General features: G+C 43.9%; 1 protein-coding gene across 1 annotated transcript in view; it reads right to left on the bottom strand.

The window, feature by feature from the left end:
- TENM4 (teneurin transmembrane protein 4) overlaps positions 1 to 21,500 on the bottom strand; it is a 1,172,733-nt gene that overhangs the window by 37,362 nt on the left and 1,113,871 nt on the right. The window contains 1 exon segment of the mRNA XM_030200091.1: positions 551 to 723. Within this exon segment, the coding sequence (XP_030055951.1) occupies positions 551 to 723 (173 nt within the window).

Genomic DNA, 21,500 nt, shown 5'->3' on the forward strand with positions numbered 1-21,500 from the left:
GGAAGAAACTCAAATAGTGGCAACATTCCAGAATCCAAAAGAGTAACAAGATTCCGGAATCCCAAATAGTGGCAACATTCCAGAATCCCAATAGTGGCAACATTCCAGAATCCCAAATAGTAACAAGATTCCAGAATCCCAAATAGTGGCAACATTCCAGAATCCCAAATAGTAACAAGATTCTGGAATCCCAAAGAGTGGCAACATTTCATGCTACAAGTGGTTTTTTTTTTTTTTTTTTTGGTTTGGTTGGGTTTCTATTAGTGCACCAACTAGGTTTGAACCTGGGACTCTCAGATCCAGAAGAAGCTACCTTCCCATTAGACCTATGCTATGCTTCATTTTCAAAGTACTTAGACACACAAAGTACTGTAGGTTACTACTAGTACTTTGTGTGTCTAAATGCTTTGAAAATAAGCCCCTAAGTATCTCCTTTCCTGTGTTTGTTTCTAAAACAATAATAAAAAAAAATTCTGTTGCCCATACCAAGCACTGCTAAATCACTTTTTTCTTTTTTTTCAAAATCAACTAAAACCACCATGGCGCTCACCTTGCAGCAGAGTATAGAATGCACCGGAGGCAGACAGGTTGGTCGTTATTGTAACGTCCTCCTTGCTTGACGTTTCTACTTGGACACGAACAGTGCTGTCAGTATCGCTACGGAAACTGGTGACTTGGCCTGTGGGAAATGTGACGTTGGTCAAGCGGCCAAAGCTGTCATACCTGAAAATGAGGAATACAGCTGAGCAACTGAGAAACAGCAACTCAATGCATGGTACACATAAGAGGTATTTCTGGAAAGTCAATTAAAAAAAAAAACAAGAAGAAAACCTTGAGTCCTTCTAACGGAAAGAAAATACAGTTAAGGTTTGTAGGTTTTCTGTAAACAAGCATCTTTTGTTTGACCATCACAAGAATTATCCAAAGCTGATGTTGTACATGAGCTTTCACAATACTCAAGGTTCTTCATCAAAAATGTAGACTTGAAAGCTTGCCTCATCGTTATATTTTGGCTATCTCTTATACAGGTCAAGTATCAGCAGTGGAGTTAACTTTTCCAAATGATTAGAGGTGCTCAACTCAAATGCATTACTGTGACCACATATTAAAGGACAAGAAAGCATGGCAACTCATGGGCACACCTGATCAGGCTATATTTAAATTAAGAGAATAGTAGGTGGTGCACACACGGGGAGGACTCATGTGGCTAAAACAAGAACTGGGGAAGCACTGGAAGTCCCACTAGTCTCTCTTCCCTCTCCAACCCCAGCTCATCCTCACTAGTTTACCTCCATCTCGCTCTTTGCCCACAGCCCAGCTGCATCCCACTCTCTGCCCCTTCCAGTCTAGCCTGGCCCATTCATACCACCCTTTCGCCCCCTCTTCAGCAGTCTCGCTCATCTATACCACACCTGTTTTCCTAGATTACCCCCACTTCTTTGTCAACCCCCCTTTCATCTCTTCTTCTTCCTCTCCCCTTCTTATCCTATTTCCCCCTGGCTTTTTACTTCCTATGCATAGTTTGACTTGTGTTTGCAGGTAGCAGGCTCAATATCTCCCTACCTTCTCCACTCCATCATCTTAAACTTCTCTGCTCTCTACTTTCTGCTGACCAGACCTGCTTTGCTCTCCCAGTATCAGTCCCTCTCCCTATCAGATTTTATCTCACGTTAGCCTGTTTCCGTCCTCCTGCTCCTGGTCCCCATCTCTCAGCATATTCAGCTCACTTCTCTATTTTATTCTCTCTTTCCTTCAAGCGTAGCTGGTTTTCCTGCTCCCCCTTCCCATAGCCTCAGTACATCTGTTCGCTGGAAACATTCCTGTCTTCCCATCTCCCGCAGCAAAGCCGACCCTACCATTGAGGAACTGTGCTTTATGCACACGATCATGCTTTTCTGCTCATACCAATTTCTGAAGCAGACAAGGTTGGAAGATAAAACAAGAACTTTATTAGTATGCTGTCTGAACAGAGATTCCCCTGGAGTCTGGAGGTTCTCTACTACCATTTGGTAAAGTGATCAATACATGGCATAAGCTATGTTTTGCCCCTGAAGCAGCCCACGCCGTGTGAAACATGGCCGTGTCAGACATCATTTTACTTTTAACTATTAATAAAGTTCTTGCTTTATCTTCCAACCGTTTCTGCTTCAACGGTTTCTTTCCTTCTGGAAGTAGCAGGCCACCTGCCTGTTTGTTTTTTGGGACCTACTGATTTATGTAAAGAAGGCCCCGCATTGAGTCTCTGTACATGACCCCACATTCCCTTTCTCTGCAGCACTTCTCCAAGAATACCCGAGGCATTCAAGCACATAGCTTAGTGCCTAGAGTTAAAGGTATCATCGTCCGCAAAAGAACTGATTTTCTCCAGAACTAAGCTCGCTATTGGTAATCTGTATATTTAGATTTTAAAGGAGAGCCACCATGCTTTTTTCTAACTACTTTCACCAACATCTGCTGTTAGCCTTGACGAGAAAAACAAAACCAAATCACAGTGTTCTAGGTTCCCCTAAACTAACCAACACATTGCATGTTAAAATGCAACATCATGGAAATGACTGTAAAAACTGACATGATTCAACTGACTTAAACAACAGCAAAATCAGAATTCGATTAAAACCGTAAAGAGAGAAAAGCGGGTATGTGCTTAAATATCATTACTCATAGGCTAGATTGCGTGTAAGTAAATTTAAGTTTTTTCATTCGGTAGAACGAGAGGACATGAAATGAGATTGAAGGGGGGCAGACTCAGGAAAGATGTCAGGAAGTATTTTTTCACGGAGAGGGTGGTGGATGCTTGGAATGCCCTCCCGCGGGAGCTGGTGGCGATGAAAACGGTAACGGAATTTAAACATGCGTGGGATGTGCATAAAGGAATTCTGTGCAGAAGGAATGGATCCTCAGAAGCTTAGCTACAATTGGGTGGCAGAGCAGGTGGGGGGAAGAGGGGTTGGTGGTTGGGAGGCGAGGATAGGGGAGGGCAGACTTATACGGTCTGTGCCAGAGCCGGTGATGGAAGGCGGGACAGGTGGTTGGGAGGCAGGAAAAACTGCTGGGCAGACTTATACGGTCTGTGCCCTGAGAAAGACAGGTACAAATCAAGGTAAGGTATACACATGAGTTTATCTTGGGCAGACTGGATGGACCATGCAGGTCTTTTTCTGCCGTCATCTACTATGTTACTATGTTCTGACTGTTTACCAGCTACTGATGAAAAAACTGTAGTCTGTTCTGAAACTCTACAGTCTGCCAACATCTGTACACTGTTAGCGCTATGAAAATGATAAGTATTACTAGTAGTAGTACTCTATATGTCAACTGGGAATGCAGTAATTCAGCTTTAACATGGTTTCCTTCACTTGTCTGGAGCAGGATCTGAATCTCCAGGTCTCAGAATAACCATTTCCTCTTTCCAGGAACAATCTGCAATCCATCACTTCACCTCCTAGTTCAGAACACCACTGCGCTGGGCTGCAGACTAGATTAGAATCCAAGGGAGAAAGAATTCTGAAAAGTTAGCCTGGTGCTTGAAGACTGAGGCCTGATCCACTAACATACCCCTGGATTCTATAAACTTGCGTGCCCAAATTTACACTTAGCGCAGAAAGTTGCACGCGCAAGTTACAGAATAAGGTCAGTCGCGCGCTTAAATGAACTTTTATGTTTAAATCTTTTTTTACTAAAAACTCTGCAGACACAAAACATTCATAAACTGTTCACAAGGACAGGAATCAATATAATATACAGTGTTCATCCACGGCATATGAAGTATAACTAATTTTAATCCCCCCTCTCGTATATGACTTTATTAAGTATTAAACTGGAATGCTAAGATTGCAGCACGACTATACAACTGTCATTCATTAAACTGAAATAAAATGTCCGTGAAACACAAAACAGTGTCTGTATGTTTATTGAACCCTACCGCCCCCCCCCCCCCCCGGAGTCCCCTCCGCCACCCCTCCACCCGGGCCGGGTACCTGGCTTCACTATTCAAACCGCCAGAACCCAGCACACAGCTCATCTGAGCTGCCATCGGCCTTCCTTGTTCTCTGCGTGTGTTCCGCCCTCGTGTGACGTAACGTCGGCGAGGGCGGGACACAGGCAGGTAAGGAAGGCCAACGGCAGCTCAGATGAGCTGTGTGTTGCGTTCTGGCGGTTTGCATAGTGAAGCCAGGTACCCGGGCCGGGTGGAGGGTGGGTGGCGGTGACGACTCCGGGTGGGGGGAGCGGTAGCGGCAACCCTGGTGGGGGGGGGAGCGGTGGCGACGGCGGTTCCCTCACTCGCAGGTGCGCAGGTTCCCTCTCTGTCATGCCCCCGTCATCACGTATTGACTCGGGGGCGGGACAGAGAGGGTCTCTACTGCGCATTTGCGAGTGAGTACACCTCTTGCCATTTATATGTTTCATATACAGGTATTTATTCGAAGAAGAAATCACAACCTCCTCAACCTAGAAAACAAATAAGTTTTCAAAGCTTTTTGTTAACGAATTAAGTTATGCGCATTATTATGAAATACGCTTTGATTTCCATGCAGACATCTCGGCGCGAATCTCGGGGTATATGCACGCCATGTCGCACCTGGCACTTATGCATGCATTTGCCAATTCAGGGTGCCAATCTCATGTGTAAGTTATTAGTATTTTGTAAACAATAGAACGTCACTGGCTCTATAATTTAGGCACCTTATATAATTACCCTTTTAGTGAAGGGCAATACAAAAAATCCTTCAGGACTGGAACAATCAAGAGCTCTTTAATCAAAAGACCCAACACAGGCTGTGTTTCGGCCTTCAACTGCCTGCGTCGGGGGTCAATTGGAGTAATACTGCTCAAATGAATCACAAATATAACTTACCTTCAGATAAGTACATAAGTATTGCCAAACTAGGAAAGACCAAAGTATCAAGCCCAGCATCCTGTTTCCAACAGTGGCCAATCCAGGTCACAATATACCTGGCAAGATCCCAAAACACTACAAAACATTTTATACTGCTTATCCCAGAGATAGTGGATTTTCCTCAAGTCCATTCAATAACGGTCTAAGGACTTTTCCTTTAGGAAGCCGTCCAAACCTTTTTAAAACTCCGCTAAGCTAACCGCCTTTACCACTTTCTCTGGCAACGAATTCCAGAGTTTAATTACATGTTGAGTGAAGAAAGTTTTTCTCTGATTTGTTTTAAATTTACTACATTGTAGCTTCATCGTATGCCCCCTAGTCCTAGTATTCTTGGAAAGTGTGAACAGACGCTTAACATCTACCTGTTCAACTCCACTCATTATTTTATAGACCTCTATCATATCTCCCCTCAGCCGCCTTTTCTCCAAGTTGAAGAGCCCCAGCCGCTTTAGCCTTTTCTCATAGGGAAGTTGTCCCATCCCCTTTATCATTTCCGTCGCCCTTCTCTGCACCTTTTCTAATTCCACTATATCTTTTTTGAGATGCGGCGACCAGAATTGAACACAATATTCGAGGTGCGGTCGCACCATGGAGCGATACAAAGGCATTATAACATCCTCATTTTTGTTTTCCATTCCTTTCCTAATAATACCTAACATTCTATTTGCTTTCTTATCCGTAGCAGCACACTGAGCAGCAGCTTTCAACATATCATCAACGACGACACCTAGATCCCTTTCTTGGTCTGTGACTCCTAACGTGGAACCTTGCATGACGTAGCTATAATTCAGGTTCCTCTTTCCCACATGCATCACTTTGCACTTGCTCACGTTAAACGTCATCTGCCAGAAAGCAAAAGTTCAGTCAGGCACAGCTTAGAAACGTGTTTTGGAGGACTGCATCTGTGTTTGTTTTTCTTTTTTTGGGTGGTATCCACTAATGAACATAGACGCGTTTCTAAGCTGTGCCTGACTGGACGTTTGCTTTCTTACCTGAAGAAACGTTATACTTGTGATTCATTTGAGCAATATTAACTGAATTGACCCCAGATGCAGGCATTTGTACGCTGAAACACGGCCTGTGTCGGGTCCTTTGATTACAGATCTCTTGGCTGTTCCAGTCCTGAAGGCCTTTCTGTGCTTTTTTGTGTTGTCTTTGTTCGTTGTACATCATGACCCTCTCTTTTGCTATGTCTTAGTGAAAGGCCTCACATGGAAACACAAAAGTTCATTTGAAGAAAGTCAAAGTAAATGCATTTCAGTCATTTTTCTGCCCTCGCACGCACTGCGCTCTGAATTCCTGCCCCTCTTTTCCAGTCCAGTTATGGCCCTGTTTCGCTCTTGGGTTCTCTCCTATTTTTTTCTTTTTAAATCTCTGTTGCACGAAGACGATAGGCCTAATCCTACCTTGCATGTGAGCTCTGGGATCCTAAGGTCTTCACATTTTTACAATACCCTCGTATCATGATGCATTCCTACTATGCCAAAAAAACTGAAAAGCTCAGGCAGTGCTGAAATAACACGTGGACGCTGACATGAGCTACAATGCTTAGTGGAACTGCTGTTATTCATCTCACAGATGAAAGAACTTACGTTCACGAAAACTGTAACACTGGTAATTATTAACAGCTGAAATAAGTTACGCTTGACTGGATGTTTGTTTAGCTTAATATCAGTATTCCGAACAAACCCAAAAGGGTATTTTGTGCTAAACCTTATCGTAATGAGACATTCTGTGTTGTGTAGAAATTTGTTATCAAGAGCCTTCTTTTGGAAGGCTCTTGATTCCTCTAGCTGCATCAGGGTCTTCAGCTTGAGGCTGCTGCTGTTAACATTTGTACCGTCATTTTTACAAAAGAACTTAAGTGCCAACTAAAGGGCTTTTTGGCATCGGGAACCCTGTCAATCAGAACTGTGTTGGTCCATTTCATCCATCGATCAACGGCAGCCTGAGCATTAAAAGAAACAGAAGAGAGAAGTTTTGGCAGTTTCAGGATGATGGGGGTCACTAAATTCCCATTTTTGTTATAACCATTGTGTTTCAGTGTTCACACGCTGTGCTTGCAGTGTTATTATTATTATTAGCATTTGTATAGCGCTACCAGACGCACGTAGCGCTGAACACCTGACACAGAGAGACAGTCCCTGCTCAATAGAGCTTATAATCTAAAAAATACAGACAGACAAGACAATTAAGGGCGAGGGAAGTACTGGGTGAGAAGGAACAAGGGGGGAGGCAAATGAGTAGTGGCTAGGAGCCAAAAGCAGCAGTGTAAAGGTGGGTTTTCAGCATAGATTTGAAAACAGGTAGAGATGGAGCTAGACGTACAGGCTCAGGAAGTCTATTCCAGGCATAAGGTGCCGCCAGGGAAAAGGAACAAAGTCTGCAGTTAGCAGTGGAGGAGAAGGGGGACGACAAGAGAGATTTGTCCAGTGAGCGGAGGTCACGGGGAGGAATGTATGGAGAGATGAGAGTGGAGAGGTAATGGGGGGCTGCAGAATGGATGCATTTAAAGGTCAGTAAGAGAAGTTTGAACTGTATGCGGAAGTGGACAGGGAGCCAGTGAAGTGACTTGAGGAGTTGGCTAGTGTGGGTATAACGATTTTGGCGGAAAATAAGTTGTGCTGCAGAATTTTGGACAGACTGGAGGGGAGAGAGATGGCTGAGTGGAAGACCAGTGAGAAGCAAATTGCAATAATCCAAGTGAGAGGTGACAAGGGTTTGGATAAGGGTTCTGGTAGCGTATTCAGAAAGGAAGGGGCAAATTTTGCTAATGTTGTAGTGTGTGTTAGAAAAGGAGTGGTATGCTAGGGATTGTGTACAAGGGAAGATGTAGGACCATTGCTATCATTAGGTGAATGTAGGGAGAGAGAGAGAGAGTGAGAGAGAGAGAGTTAAGGATGTACAGAAAGAATCAGGTAATGATTCACAGATTACTTTCAGTTACGAACTTCCAAGAGTGGTATGTGACTGAAAGTACCTTGCCTAAACAAATCAGATACCGTGTTTCCCCGAAAATAAGACACTGTCTTATATTAATTTTTGCCTCCAAAAATGCGCTAGGTCTTATTTTCAGGGGCTGTCTTATTTTTCGGGGAAACATTAGGGTTGGATCGGGGTTGGCCCACCCGCCCTCCATCACTCCCGGAACTAACCTTAAACGCCTCCTTTCACCTTCGCAGCAGCAGAGCAGGCCGCTCCTTCCTTCCGTGTCCCGCCCTCACCTGACGTAACGTACATGAGGGCGGGGCACGGAAGGAAGGAGAGGTCTGCCCTGCTGCTGCTTGCTGCGAAGGTGAAAGGAGGCGTTTAAGGTTAGTTCCGGGAGCGACGGAGGGTGGGTGGAGGGGGGCCCGGCGACCTCGGGTTGGGGGGGGGGGGGCGGCCCGGGGGCGGCCTTGTCTGGCTCTCGGCGGCCCTGCTTTCAAACAAAAATTTGCTAGGTCTTACTTTCGGGGGAGGCCTTATATCTACCAATTCAGGAAAACCTCTACTAGGTCTTATTTTCGGGGGATGTCTTACTTTCGGGGAAACAGGGTAGAAACACAAACTTCTGTTTGTATAAAACTCATGTATAAATCAAAGCCCCACACCTAGAAGTGTAGAGTTTCACCTTGGACTCACTACGGAGTGCCAGGACCAATGTGATCACTGCTTCAAGAACCAGGACATACACTCCTGGTTATGGGGCTTCCTCGACTGATTATTTGTGTAAGAGAATACATCTATGGACCTGCCAAGTCTTCCACTTTCAGCGGGAGACTCCCGCACTCCCGCCAGGGAGCCGGGACCTCCCGCTGAGCAACTTCGTTTCTAGGGACATCAGGAAATGCCGTCATTAAATGACATCTCCTGCTGCTGGGGTCGTGGCAACAGGAAATGATGTTTTACAAGGCGTTTTCTGCTGTCGCTGGAAGGGAGGCTGTGCCAGGGCGGAGCTGTGGGCGGTTCTGGGTGAAGCTGTGGGCATGACTGGATAGGTGGTGACATAGGAGTCAACTTTTCAAAATGATTGGGGATGCTAAACCCAATAAAAATTACCTCTCCCTGGACACAAAGGGTTTGCTCAATATTGGGGGTGTTCAAGCACCCATACAGATGGAGCAGATCAGTGTTGGAGTTTTTTTTTATAGTGGAAGAGGTGAAGAAAACAGAAGAAGAGAAAAAAATGACACATGGACAGGGTTAAAACAATAATCTCTCTTTTGATTCATATTACCCATGCAATGATCTCTAGAGAAAATGTATATATTATGCATATTGAGTGCTGTAATCCTACCTTTTTCTCTTTACATTTATAATTATTCTTTTATTGAAAAGGGATTAAAGATCAATAACAGATCCTCATGACAAAAATACCCAACAAAATATGTAATTTTCCATTTTCATCTTCTCTTTCTCCCCCTTTTCTTATCCTCCCTTATGATACGTCTAATGCACTTAGGACTAAATTCTATATATAACGCCTAAAAAACTGGTGCCGAAAAAACACGTGCTTAGCGGTATTCTATAAACCTCGCCTAAAGTTAGGCAGAGTTTACAGAATACACTTAGCAGCCATTCCTGCAACTAAATTTAGTTGTTATTCCCACGCCTAATTTAGGCACAGATCAGGCATATTCTATACCACTGGGTGTAAACTGTAGGAACGTCCATGATCTGCCCATGCTACTCCCATGGCCACGCCCCCTTTTGAGATTCACTTGGTAGAATCTACGCAGACTACCTTTTAGAATACACTCAGCGAGTGGCGCACATAAAGTCTAATTGATTCCATTAGTGCCAATAATTGCTTGCTAGCATCCAATTACTGGCACTGATCGGTTCATTAATCAATTAAGTTAAGCGTGCAAATCGGCTACTCGTGCCAATTTCTGCACGTAACTTTACTCACCAAAAATAGAATCTGGGGATTAATATGTGGTAATCTCTATCCTGTGCATTAACCACATGGACAAATGCTGGCCTTGCCCTCAACAGTTACCACACAGGCTTTGCACATATATGAAAGCCTGACCCTTAGCGGTAATACCTTGATATTACTGCCAGTCTGCCCAACAGTCACATTCATTCTCAATTCAAGATTAAATCAACAATGAACGTGGGTGGGAATACTGTGGGATATAAATACTATAAATAAATAAATATTATATACTTGATCATGGTCTTTCTTTGTTGTTTCTGGGACATAGACTGTAGAAGTCCGCCCAGCTCTGTCCTTACGTTTCAACTACTGGAGTTGCCGTCAAAGCCCACTTCTTCAGTCTATCCAAATTTATCTTGTCATTTGCGGGACACAGACCGTAAACGTCTGCCCAACAGTGTCCTCGCATTCCAAATTACTAGCGTTTCCGTCGAAGCTCTCTACAGCCCATCCTAAACCGAACTGCTACATGCAGGACTCAGACTGTACAAGCCAGCCCAGCACCAGCCTTAGTTGATACAGCCAGAGTTGCCATCTAAACACCACTTGACAAGAAAACACATACATATGCAACCCTCTTTCAGTTTTGTTTATTATACCATTCATCTTCTAATTAGAGATTGAATAAAATTAGTCTCTAAATTGACCTCGTATGGCAATACAAGGTTAGAAGATCCTCTGTGTTCATCCCACGCCTTTTTGAATTTCCCTCTCTGTGAAAAAGAATTTTCTGACATTACCCCACAACCTCAGTTCAAGTCCTCTATTTTACCATTTTCCATTCTCTGGAAAATATTTGTTTCTATATTAATACCTTTCAAGTATTTAAACATTTGTATCTTATCTCCCCTGTCTCTCCTCTCCTCTAGGGTCTACATATTCAAGTCTTCCAGGCTCTTCTCATATGTCTTTTGACGCAAGCCCCATATCATTTTTGTCACCTTCCTCTGGACCGCTTCAAGGCTTCTTAAATCTTTAACAAGATACGGCCTCCAAAACTGAACACAATACTTCAGGTGGGGCCTCACCAATGACTTGTATAGGAGCATCAACACCTGCTCTTTTCTGCTGGTTACACCTCTCTGTCTACAGCCTAGCATCTTTCTGGCTAAGGTCACCGTCTTGTCATACTGTTTCGTCACCTTCGGATCCTCAGATACTATCACCCCAAGATCCCTCTCCCTCACTGTGCATGTCAGCATCTCAATGTCTAACACATGGCTCCCTTGGATTTCTACTCCCTAAGTGCATCATCTGCATTTCTTTGCACTGAATTTTAATTTCCAACCATTAGACCATTCTTCTGACTTTTGCAGATCCATTTTCATGTTTTCCACTCCCTACGGGGTGTCCATTCTGTTACAAATCCTGGTATCATCTGCAAAAAGGCAAACCTTACCTTCTAACCCTTCAGCAATGTCACTGACAAATATATTGTCATGATTGTGGCCATGACCTCCCCCAGACTTACCTTATTTCTGGGGGTCAGCTTCTTAGCTGGCTTCTGTTTCTTCTGTCTGTCCTTTCTGAGCTAGCTCTGTCTCTGTGTGCTGGCTGCTCCCAGCAAAGCTCTAATTGCTTCACTATACTGCAGCTGTGCGGGTTAAGCCTCTTTGAGTTTCAGTATGCTGGCTGCCTGTGTCTGGTAGTTGTTGGCAGGGCCTTGATAAGGAAGTGGTGTTCTTCCCTTCAGGGCCTTTTGCAACGTTTGCTTTAGGTAGGGTGGTGCAGTTTGCACTTCTGACTTTGTGTCTAGCTTCCCTGCTTGCTTTTGCTAAAGGTCCAGGTTAGTGTAGGTGCAGTGTGCACTTTTGACTCGTGTTTAGGTTTCCTGCTTTTCCCTTGTGGTTCCCCTGCTTTCCCTTTTGGTGCTGTTAGAAGCACTTCTGTTAGTGGAGTGCTTAGGAGCCTCCTGGTAGCTTGGTGCTTAGGGGCACCTGTGTTAGTTTAGTGCTGTGGAGCACTGCGGTAGCTTGGTGCTTGGGAGCACCTTTGGTAGTTTATGTGTTTGGCTTCCCTGCTTTTCCTTGATTAGTTTAGTGCTGTGGAACACTGCTGTAGCTTGGTGCTTAGGGGCACCTTTATTAATTTTTGTGTTTAGCTTCCCTGCTTTCTCCTTGTGGCTCCCCTGTTTCCCCTTGGTTAGTTTGGTGCTGTGGGGCACTACTGTAGTTCAGTGCATAGGTGCACTGTGTTTAGGAACACTTCTGTTAGTTTAGTGCTTAGGAATTCTCCTGTTAGTTTAGTGCTTAGGAGCACTTATGTTGGTTTACTGTTAGGAGCACTTTTGTTGGTTTACTGTTAGGAGCACTTCTGTTAGTTCAGTACCTAGGAGCACTCCTGTTTCAAGCTTGTTCTAGTATCCTGGTCCCTGTGTTATCCTGTATCCGGTAAGTCCTGCCGGCCACTCAAACTCAGGAGCTCAACTCCTGGGGGGTCAGTGGCTAAGTGCAGGTGAAGCTGTGCGGACCAGTCCGGTGTACTCCAGTCCAGTGTGTTCCGGTCCAGTGTGTTCCAGTCCGGTGTGTTCCATTCCAGTGCGGACCAGTCTGGTGTCCTCCAGTCCATGTGTTCTGGTGGGTTGGTGGGTTTTGCCTGCTGCTGTCGCTCCTCGTCAGCAGCCCAAGGGCTCACGTTTGCTCCAGAGCCTGTCCCCGCGGGCTCTGAACCTGAGAACCTGACATATATTGAACGGAATTGGCCCTAGCACCGATCCTTGAGGCACTCCACTACTCCACCTTTCCTTTCTCCAAGTGAATTCCATTAACCACAACACTCTGGCATCTGTCTGTCAACCAGTTCCTAATCCAGTTCACCACTTTGGGTCCTAACTTCAGCCTGTCAAATTTATTGACGAGCCTCCTATGAGGAGCTGTGTCAAAGGCTTTGCTGAAATCTAAGTAGATTACATAGTGCACATTCTTGATCCAATTCTCTGGTCACCCAGTCAAAGAATTCAATCAGATTCATATGGCACGATCTACTTTTGGTAAAGCCATGTTGTCTCAGATCTTGTAATCTATTGGATTCCAGGAAATTCACTATCCTTTCCTTCAACATCGCTTCCATTACTTTTCCAATAACCGAAGTAAGGTTTACCGGTCTGTAGTTTCCAGCTACTTCTCTGTCACCACTTTTGTGAAGAGGGACCATATCCTCTCTTCTCCAATCCCACGGAACCTCTCCTGTCTTCAAGAATTTATTAAACAAATGTTCATGAGAACCCACTAGAACTTCTCTGAGCTCCCTCAATATCCTGAGATGGATCCTGTCCGGTTCCATGGCTTTGAAATTTTCAAGTTGCTCATAAACACTTTCTTCCTTGAATGTTGCTATATTCACTCCATTCTCATATGTACCTTTGCCAGTCAATCATGGTGCTTCTCCAGAATTCTCCTCCGAGAACACAAAATAGAAGTATTTGTTTAGCACATTTGCTTTTTCCCCTCATCATTATCTACATAGCGGTTCACAGCATCTTTCAGTCTCACAATTCCATTTTTAGTCTTCCTCCTTTAACTAATATTCCTGATCCAGACAAATACACAAATTCCAAATACACGGAGGAAATCAACTAAGGCAGCAGAAATTAAATGAAAACAAAACAAAACAAAAAAGAACCAAGGACTCAGCAAGATAAATAGGAATAAAGACGGGTTTTTTCTGACCTGCCTACAACAATTTCAGATCTCTAGATACTTCTGGCCAGCAAAGATAAGCCAATTCTCAGATTACAAATGAACAACCAGCTCATTTTTGAAAGTGATCACCGGCCATCTTCCGACACAAGTCGGGAGATGGCCGGCGATCTCCGGAACCCGGCCAAATCGGTATAATCGAAAGCCGATTTTGGCTGGGTTCAACTGCTTTCCGTCGCGGAGCCGGCGAAACATCAAGGGGGCGTGTTGGTAGGGTATGAAGGCGGGACGGGGCGGGACTGGGGCGTGCTCACGAGATGGCCAGCTTTACCCAATAATGAAAAAAAAAAAAAAAAGCATTTTGCCGGCTGTACTTGGTCCCTTTTTTTTTCACAACCAAATGACCACCGGAGGGAATCGGGGATGACCTCCCCTTACTCCCCCAGTAGTCACCAACCCGCTCCCACCCAAAAAAAAAAAAAAATTAAAAAACATTTTTTTGCCAGCCTCTATGCCAGCCTGAAATGTCATACCCAGCTCCATGACAGCAGTATGCAGGTCCCTGGAGCAGTTTTTAGTGGGTGCAGTGCACTTCAGACAGGTGGACCCAGGCCCATCCTCCCCCTACCTGTTACACTTGTGGTGGTAAATGGGAGCCCTCCAACCTCCCCCAAAACCCACTGTACCCACATGTAGGTGCCCCCCTTCACATAAGGGCTATGGTAATGGTGTAGAGTTATGGGGAGTGGGTTTTGGGGGGATCTGGGGAGATCAGCACCAAAGGTAAGGGAGCTATGCACCTGGGAGCTATTTTTATTATTTTTTAAAATGTTTAGAAGTGCCCCCTAGGGTGCCTGGTTGGTGTCCTGGCATGTCAGGGGGACCCAGAGGCGTATCTGGACTTCGGCAGGAGGGGGGGGGGCAGAGCCAGAGTGAGGGGGCACATTTTAGCCCCCCCCCCCCCGGTGCATATGACACAACTCAGATAAGTGTAAAAGAACAAAAAACTAAAAGCGTGATGATTAAATGAAAAACAATTTATACAGCATATCTTTAAAATTACAAGGAGGTTTTTTTAGACGACGACTCTGCACCTTATCCTAAGTAGAGTAGTCAATCACTGGCAAAGGAGAGGAAGCAGTCTGCAAATAGAAATAGTGCGAGAGCACTGTGCAGAATTTCCTCCATTAGAAAGTGAAAGTTTCCTAAGAGAGTATAACTTGCATTCCAGAGTACTATTTGAAAAAACATACATAGGCAAGTTCCAACATAGAGATTAAAAGTGTATATATTACCATTCGGAGCACAGTATTGAACAAAATGTTCTAAAACCAATTATTACAATTTATATTGTCCCGTGGAAAGCTGCCTCTTTTCAATTAATTCAGTCTGCACAGTCTAATTGTTTTTTTAAAATTATTATTATTTTAAATTCACACTGCCTGTCATACAAATACTACACCAGGAGGCAAAGAACACAAAAGGATGGCGTGCTGAATCTCTAGCAATGCGGTGTGTACTCCACTGTCTCAATTATAAACTCTCCTAAGCTATAACAGAGGTTTCTTGGGAACTGGGCTAAAGCATTGCTGATTTTGCTGGAATCTTACATACAGGTCATGAACTGTGAGGTGTTGAGGGTGCCAGAGATAGCAGAATTTTGGCAGTTCAGTGATTGTACAGAACTACTACTGTACATTGTATGAAAGGTTCGACACGAGACACTAAAGTAATAGATGGTGAAATGACTTATTTTAATTAATGCTTGATAAGATGGCACCTCGAATATTGTGTTCAATTCTGGTCGCCGCATCTCAGAAAAGATATACAGTGGTGGAAATAAGTATTTGATCCCTTGCTGATTTTGTAAGTTTGCCCACTGACAAAGACATGAGCAGCCCATAATTGAAGGGTAGGTTATTGGTAACAGTGAGAGATAGCACATCACAAATTAAATCCGGAAAATCACATTGTGGAAAGTATATGAATTTATTTGCATTCTGCAGAGGGAAATAAGTATTTAATCCCTCTGGCAAACAAGACCTAATACTTGGTGGCAAAACCCTTGTTGGCAAGCACAGCGGTCAGACGTCTTCTGTAGTTGATGATGAGGTTTGCACACATGTCAGGAGGAATTTTGGTCCACTCCTCTTTGCAGATCATCTCTAAATCATTAAGAGTTCTGGGCTGTCGCTTGGCAACTCGCAGCTTCAGCTCCCTCCATAAGTTTTCAATGGGATTAAGGTCTGGTGACTGGCTAGGCCACTCCATGACCCTAATGTGCTTCTTCCTGAGCCACTCCTTTGTTGCCTTGGCTGTATGTTTTGGGTCATTGTCGTGCTGGAAGACCCAGCCACGACCCATTTTTAAGGCCCTGGCGGAGGGAAGGAGGTTGTCACTCAGAATTGTACGGTACATGGCCCCATCCATTCTCCCATTGATGCGGTGAAGTAGTCCTGTGCCCTTAGCAGAGAAACACCCCCAAAACATAACATTTCCACCTCCATGCTTGACAGTGGGGACGGTGTTCTTTGGGTCATAGGCAGCATTTCTCTTCCTCCAAACACGGCGAGTTGAGTTCATGCCAAAGAGCTCAATTTTTGTCTCATCTGACCACAGCACCTTCTCCCAATCACTCTCGGCATCATCCAGGTGTTCACTGGCAAACTTCAGACGGGCCGTCACATGTGCCTTCCGGAGCAGGGGGACCTTGCGGGCACTGCAGGATTGCAATCCGTTATGTCGTAATGTGTTACCAATGGTTTTCGTGGTGACAGTGGTCCCAGATGCCTTGAGATCATTGACAAGTTCCCCCCTTGTAGTTGTAGGCTGATTTCTAACCTTCCTCATGATCAAGGATACCCCACGAGGTGAGATTTTGCGTGGAGCCCCAGATCTTTGTCGATTGACAGTCATTTTGTACTTCTTCCATTTTCTTACTATGGCACCAACAGTTGTCTCCTTCTCGCCCAGCGTCTTACTGATGGTTTTGTAGCCCATTCCAGCCTTGTGCAGGTGTATGATCTTGTCCCTGACATCCTTAGACAGCTCCTTGCTCTTGGCCATTTTGTAGAGGTTAGAGTCTGACTGATTCACTGAGTCTGTGGACAGGTGTCTTTCATACAGGTGACCATTGCCGACAGCTGTCTGTCATGCAGGTAACGAGTTGATTTGGAGCATCTACCTGGTCTGTAGGGGCCAGATCTCTTACTGGTTGGTGGGGGATAAAATACTTATTTCCCTCTGCAGAATGCAAATAAATTCATATACTTTCCACAATGTGATTTTCCGGATTTAATTTGTGATGTGCTATCTCTCACTGTTACCAATAACCTACCCTTCAATTATGGGCTGCTCATGTCTTTGTCAGTGGGCAAACTTACAAAATCAGCAAGGGATCAAATACTTATTTCCACCACTGTATTACCATTCGGAGCACAGTATTGAACAAAATGTTCTAAAACCAATTATTACAATTTATATTGTCCCGTGGAAAGCTGCCTCTTTTCAATTAATTCAGTCTGCACAGTCTAATTGTTTTTTTTTTTTAATTATTATTATTTTAAATTCACACTGCCTGTCATACAAATACTACACCAGGAGGCAAAGAACACAAAAGGATGGCGTGCTGAATCTCCAGCAATGCGGTGTGTACTCCACTGTCTCAATTATAAACTCTCCTAAGCTATAACAGAGGTTTCTTGGGAACTGGGCTAAAGCATTGCTGATTTTGCTGGAATCTTACATACAGTACATGAACTGTGAGGTGTTGAGGGTGCCAGAGATAGCAGAATTTTGGCAGTTCAGTGATTGTACAGAACTACTACTGTACATTGTATGAAAGGTTCGACACGAGACACTAAAGTAATAGATGGTGAAATGACTTATTTTAATTAATGCTTGATAAGATGGCACCTCGAATATTGTGTTCAATTCTGGTCGCCGCATCTCAGAAAAGATATACTAGTGGAATTAGAAAAGGTGCAGAGAAGGGCGACGAAAATGATAAAGGGAATGGGACGACTTCCCTATGAGGAAACGCTAAAGCGGTTAGGGCTCTTCAGCTTGGAGAAAAGGCGGCTGAGGGGAGATATGATAGAGGTCTATAAAATAATGAGTGGAGTTGAACGGGTAGATGTGAAGCGTCTGTTCACGCTTTCCAAAAATACTAGGACTAGGGGGCATGTGAAGAAGCTACAATGTAGTAAATTTAAAACGAATCGGAGAAAAGTTTTCTTCACTCAACGTGTAATTAAACTCTGGAATTCGTTGCCAGAGAATGTGGTAAAGGCGGTTAGCTTAGCGGAGTTTTAAAAAAGTTTGGACAGCTTCCTAAAGGTTAAAGTCCATAGACCATTATTAAATGGACTTGGGGAAAATCCACTATTTTTGGGATAAGCAGTATAAAATGTTTTGTACATTTTTGGGATCTTGCCGGGTACCTGTGACCTGGATTGGCCACTGTTGGAAACAGGATGCTGGGCTTGATGGACCTTTGGTCTTTCCCAGTATGGCAATACTTATGTATTTATCTGTTCCCTGAGTGCTAAAGGTCGCCGAGCTATTTCTACCGTAAAATGTTTTGCTGATCCCAGCAGAGTCCGCAGTCATGGAGAACTCTAAAGTTCTCATGAGGAAACACAAGCAGATAAAAGTAAGGGGTGGGAGATGGACCACAGATGCCAGAAACTGGACAGACTTAAATCTTGATTTAAGATGTTTTTTTGGTAAAGAACTTGACACAGCGTTGTGTTTCGGCCGTTAGGCCTGCATCAGGAGTCTAAAAATGAATGTACATTACATTTAGTTTTAAGTTTTTTAATACGCCTTTTATATTTATTAAAATGTGTCATTATAAATATATTCATATATTTTGTTAACTGAAAATGTAGTTTTTATGTTTTATTTATGTATGTACATTCATTTTTAGACTCCTGTTGCAGGCCTAATGGCCGAAACACAACATTGTCTCAGCAGTAATAACTTTGATTTATAAACACTGGAATATATTGTCTGTCCGTTCATGTTTTCAAGAAACTCCACGTATAACTTATCAGAGAGGCAAAGCTACTCTTGAAATGTTAACGTACAAGCATATTGACTACACTGGCCCTCAGGATGTTACATCAGGTCATAAAAAGTGTGGTAGTTGTCAATGATGCAATGCCACGGAAGAGGGAGTCTCTTGGTCAGTTCCTAACTCTAGTAAAAAAAATAAAAAATACCTAGATCTAACACCGACTGTAATTCAATGAATGTAATCTATGTCATCAGCTGTCCGTGTCAGTTGATTTATGTAGGGAGAATTTCGAGGGCTATGAAACGACTATTAAATGAGCATAAATCGCTCATAACATGCCAGGATAAAATGTCCACTTTAGTCGTGCATGGGCTTGATACAATAGAGGATCTCAAATGGTGGGTAATAGATAAAAATTGAACTGGGTTGGGAGGGAGGTGATATAGATTGGCTGCTTAATTAGAAAGAACCAAAAGTGGATTTTTGACCAGGACATAGTGCATCCATTAAGATTAAATTTAGAAGTAGACTGGTATTCTTTATTGTGAAATGCGTACACAATGGCCCTTTAAGCGTAATCCAATCAGCTCATTGGTTGAAATAACAAATTTTAGTCTATTGTTGTGAAGCAAAAGTGGAAGAAATTTATTATCCTGCAACCATGGCTTATAAACGTAACCTGGAATTTGGAGGAAACAGGCCTCTGCTAGTTTCACCCATTTTTTTAGGGGTTTAACTTTGGCTAATATAAAACTAACAAATTTCATCCAACGGGGAATCCTCAGACTGCCGATGAGTGTTGGGCTGCAGTTACATTTCCCCTTTTTTTGGCCTGGCTCCAACAAAAACCTAATTTTGCTAACTGCTCCCTTTTATAACTTTGAAAAAGATAAGCACAAACTTTATTACTGCCACATTAAACCCGTGTAGGTCTCCAATAAAACAACTGGAAAATAAATATCACACAGATAAATAATACCAGCTCACATTTCATGCACACTAATAGTTCCCAGGGCCTCAACTACTGTATACCCTGCGGTTCCCCACGGTGCTGTTCCAATATCATAAACCACGTCTGGAACATTTATTTATCTTTGCAATTAGTGGCATATTGCTTTAGCTTTTTCTAAGGAACCTAGGATTTTCCTGCACAAAAGTCTTTAATTCGGTGATATTCTAAGAAATGATTTAAGCAGCTTAAGCATGTGGAAAATAATGCTACACCTCACAATCTAATCATTCAAGGGGTAGCTAGTACTGTAGCTCCATGTGTTGTATCAGCTATTATACTTAATTCAGGGGCCCTTTTACTAAGGCGCACTGAAAAATGGCCTGTGTTGGTGTAGGCGTGCGTATTGGACGCGTGCAGGTCCATTTTTCAGCGTGCCTGGAAAAAAGGCCTTTTTTTGGGGGGGGGGGGGCTAAAAATGGATGTGCGGCAAAATAAAAACTGGCGTGCTCTTTTACGCGCCAAACAGGATTATTATATCCAACTGACCAACTCTCTTGGCTCTAACCCTCGACTTCTCTTCACCACATTGAACTCTCTCCTCAAGGTGCCCCCTCCCCCAACTCCCCCTTCATTATCTCCTCAGACCCTTGCTGAATTCTTTCACAACAAGGTTCAAAAGATAAACCTTGCTTTCTCTACCTCACCACCTCTCCCTCCACTAGTCCGTTCCCCTCTCTCTCCTTCCCCTCATTCCCTTTCCTCCTTTCCTGAAGTTACTATTGAGGAAACTACACTTCTCCTTTCTTCCTCAAAATGTACCACCTGTTCCTCTGATCCCATTCCCACCCACCTTCTTAATGCCATCACACCTGCTCTTATTCCTTTTATCTGTCACATTCTCAACCTCTCACTTTCCACTGCGACTGTCCCTGCTGCCTTTAAACATGCTGTGGTCACACCTCTCCTTAAGAAGCCTTCACTCGACCCTACTTGTCCCTCTAATTACCGACCCATCTCCCTCCTCCCTTTTCTCTCCAAATTACTTGAGCGTGCTGTTCACCGCCGCTGCCTTGATTTTCTTTCCTCACATGCTATTCTTGACCCACTACAATCTGGTTTTCGCCCTCTCCACTCAACCGAAACTACGCTTACTAAAGTCTCCAATGACCTATTACTGGCTAAATCCAGAGGTCAATATTCCATCCTCATTCTTCTTGATCTTTCCGCTGCTTTTGACACTGTCGATGTACACTGCCGATTACCTCCCGGTTAGCACCACGCGGTACAATATAAAAAATATGTTCTACCGCGTGTAAAAACGTAGAATTACCGCCCGGGGCATGAGGTAGCTGGGCGGTAGTTCTAATTTGACACGCGTTATACACACGTAGGCGCCTACGTACCTTAGTAAAAGGGCCCCTCATTTAGCAATACTTGTTGATAACGCAACTATGGAACGCATTACCGAAAGCCACAAAGACAACGCAGGATCACCTCAATTTCCAGGAATCACTAAAGACCGATCTGTTCGAAAAGGCATACACTACTGATACAACTTAAGTAACTGAACTCAGCAGCACAACGAAGCCATAACCTGCAATGAACAATATATCACTCGCCTTCTCTTGATTCTTTAATGTTCTGTAACAACATCACTCTGTATTTGTTTCATCTCCGGAGGGGCTAACACCTCACGGTACTATGTAAGCCACATTGAGCCTGCAAAGAGGTGGGAAAATGTGGGGTACAAATGCAGCAAATAAATAAATAAATATCCCTCATTTCACATCCTCACTCAGTCTCCAAACCCATCAATATACCCCCATGTCTAAAACTGCCAAGTATTCACTATCCCCCTCAAATCCCCACTCAATCTCTCTGATTCATAATTCCCTGCACTGTTCCTCTTCCTTTCCCTTCCATTCACACCTCCTAGCCCTATCTATCGTCCGCTCTGTTCCCTTCTCCTCTACCCATACCTCCCAGTCCCATCCATCTCCTGTTCCTTCCCTCCCACACCCCCTAGCTTCATCCATCTGCTACTCTTTCCCCCCAGACCCCTTGCCCCA

This window comes from Microcaecilia unicolor, chromosome 4, assembly GCF_901765095.1.
Source record: "Microcaecilia unicolor chromosome 4, aMicUni1.1, whole genome shotgun sequence".
Taxonomy (NCBI): domain Eukaryota; kingdom Metazoa; phylum Chordata; class Amphibia; order Gymnophiona; family Siphonopidae; genus Microcaecilia; species Microcaecilia unicolor.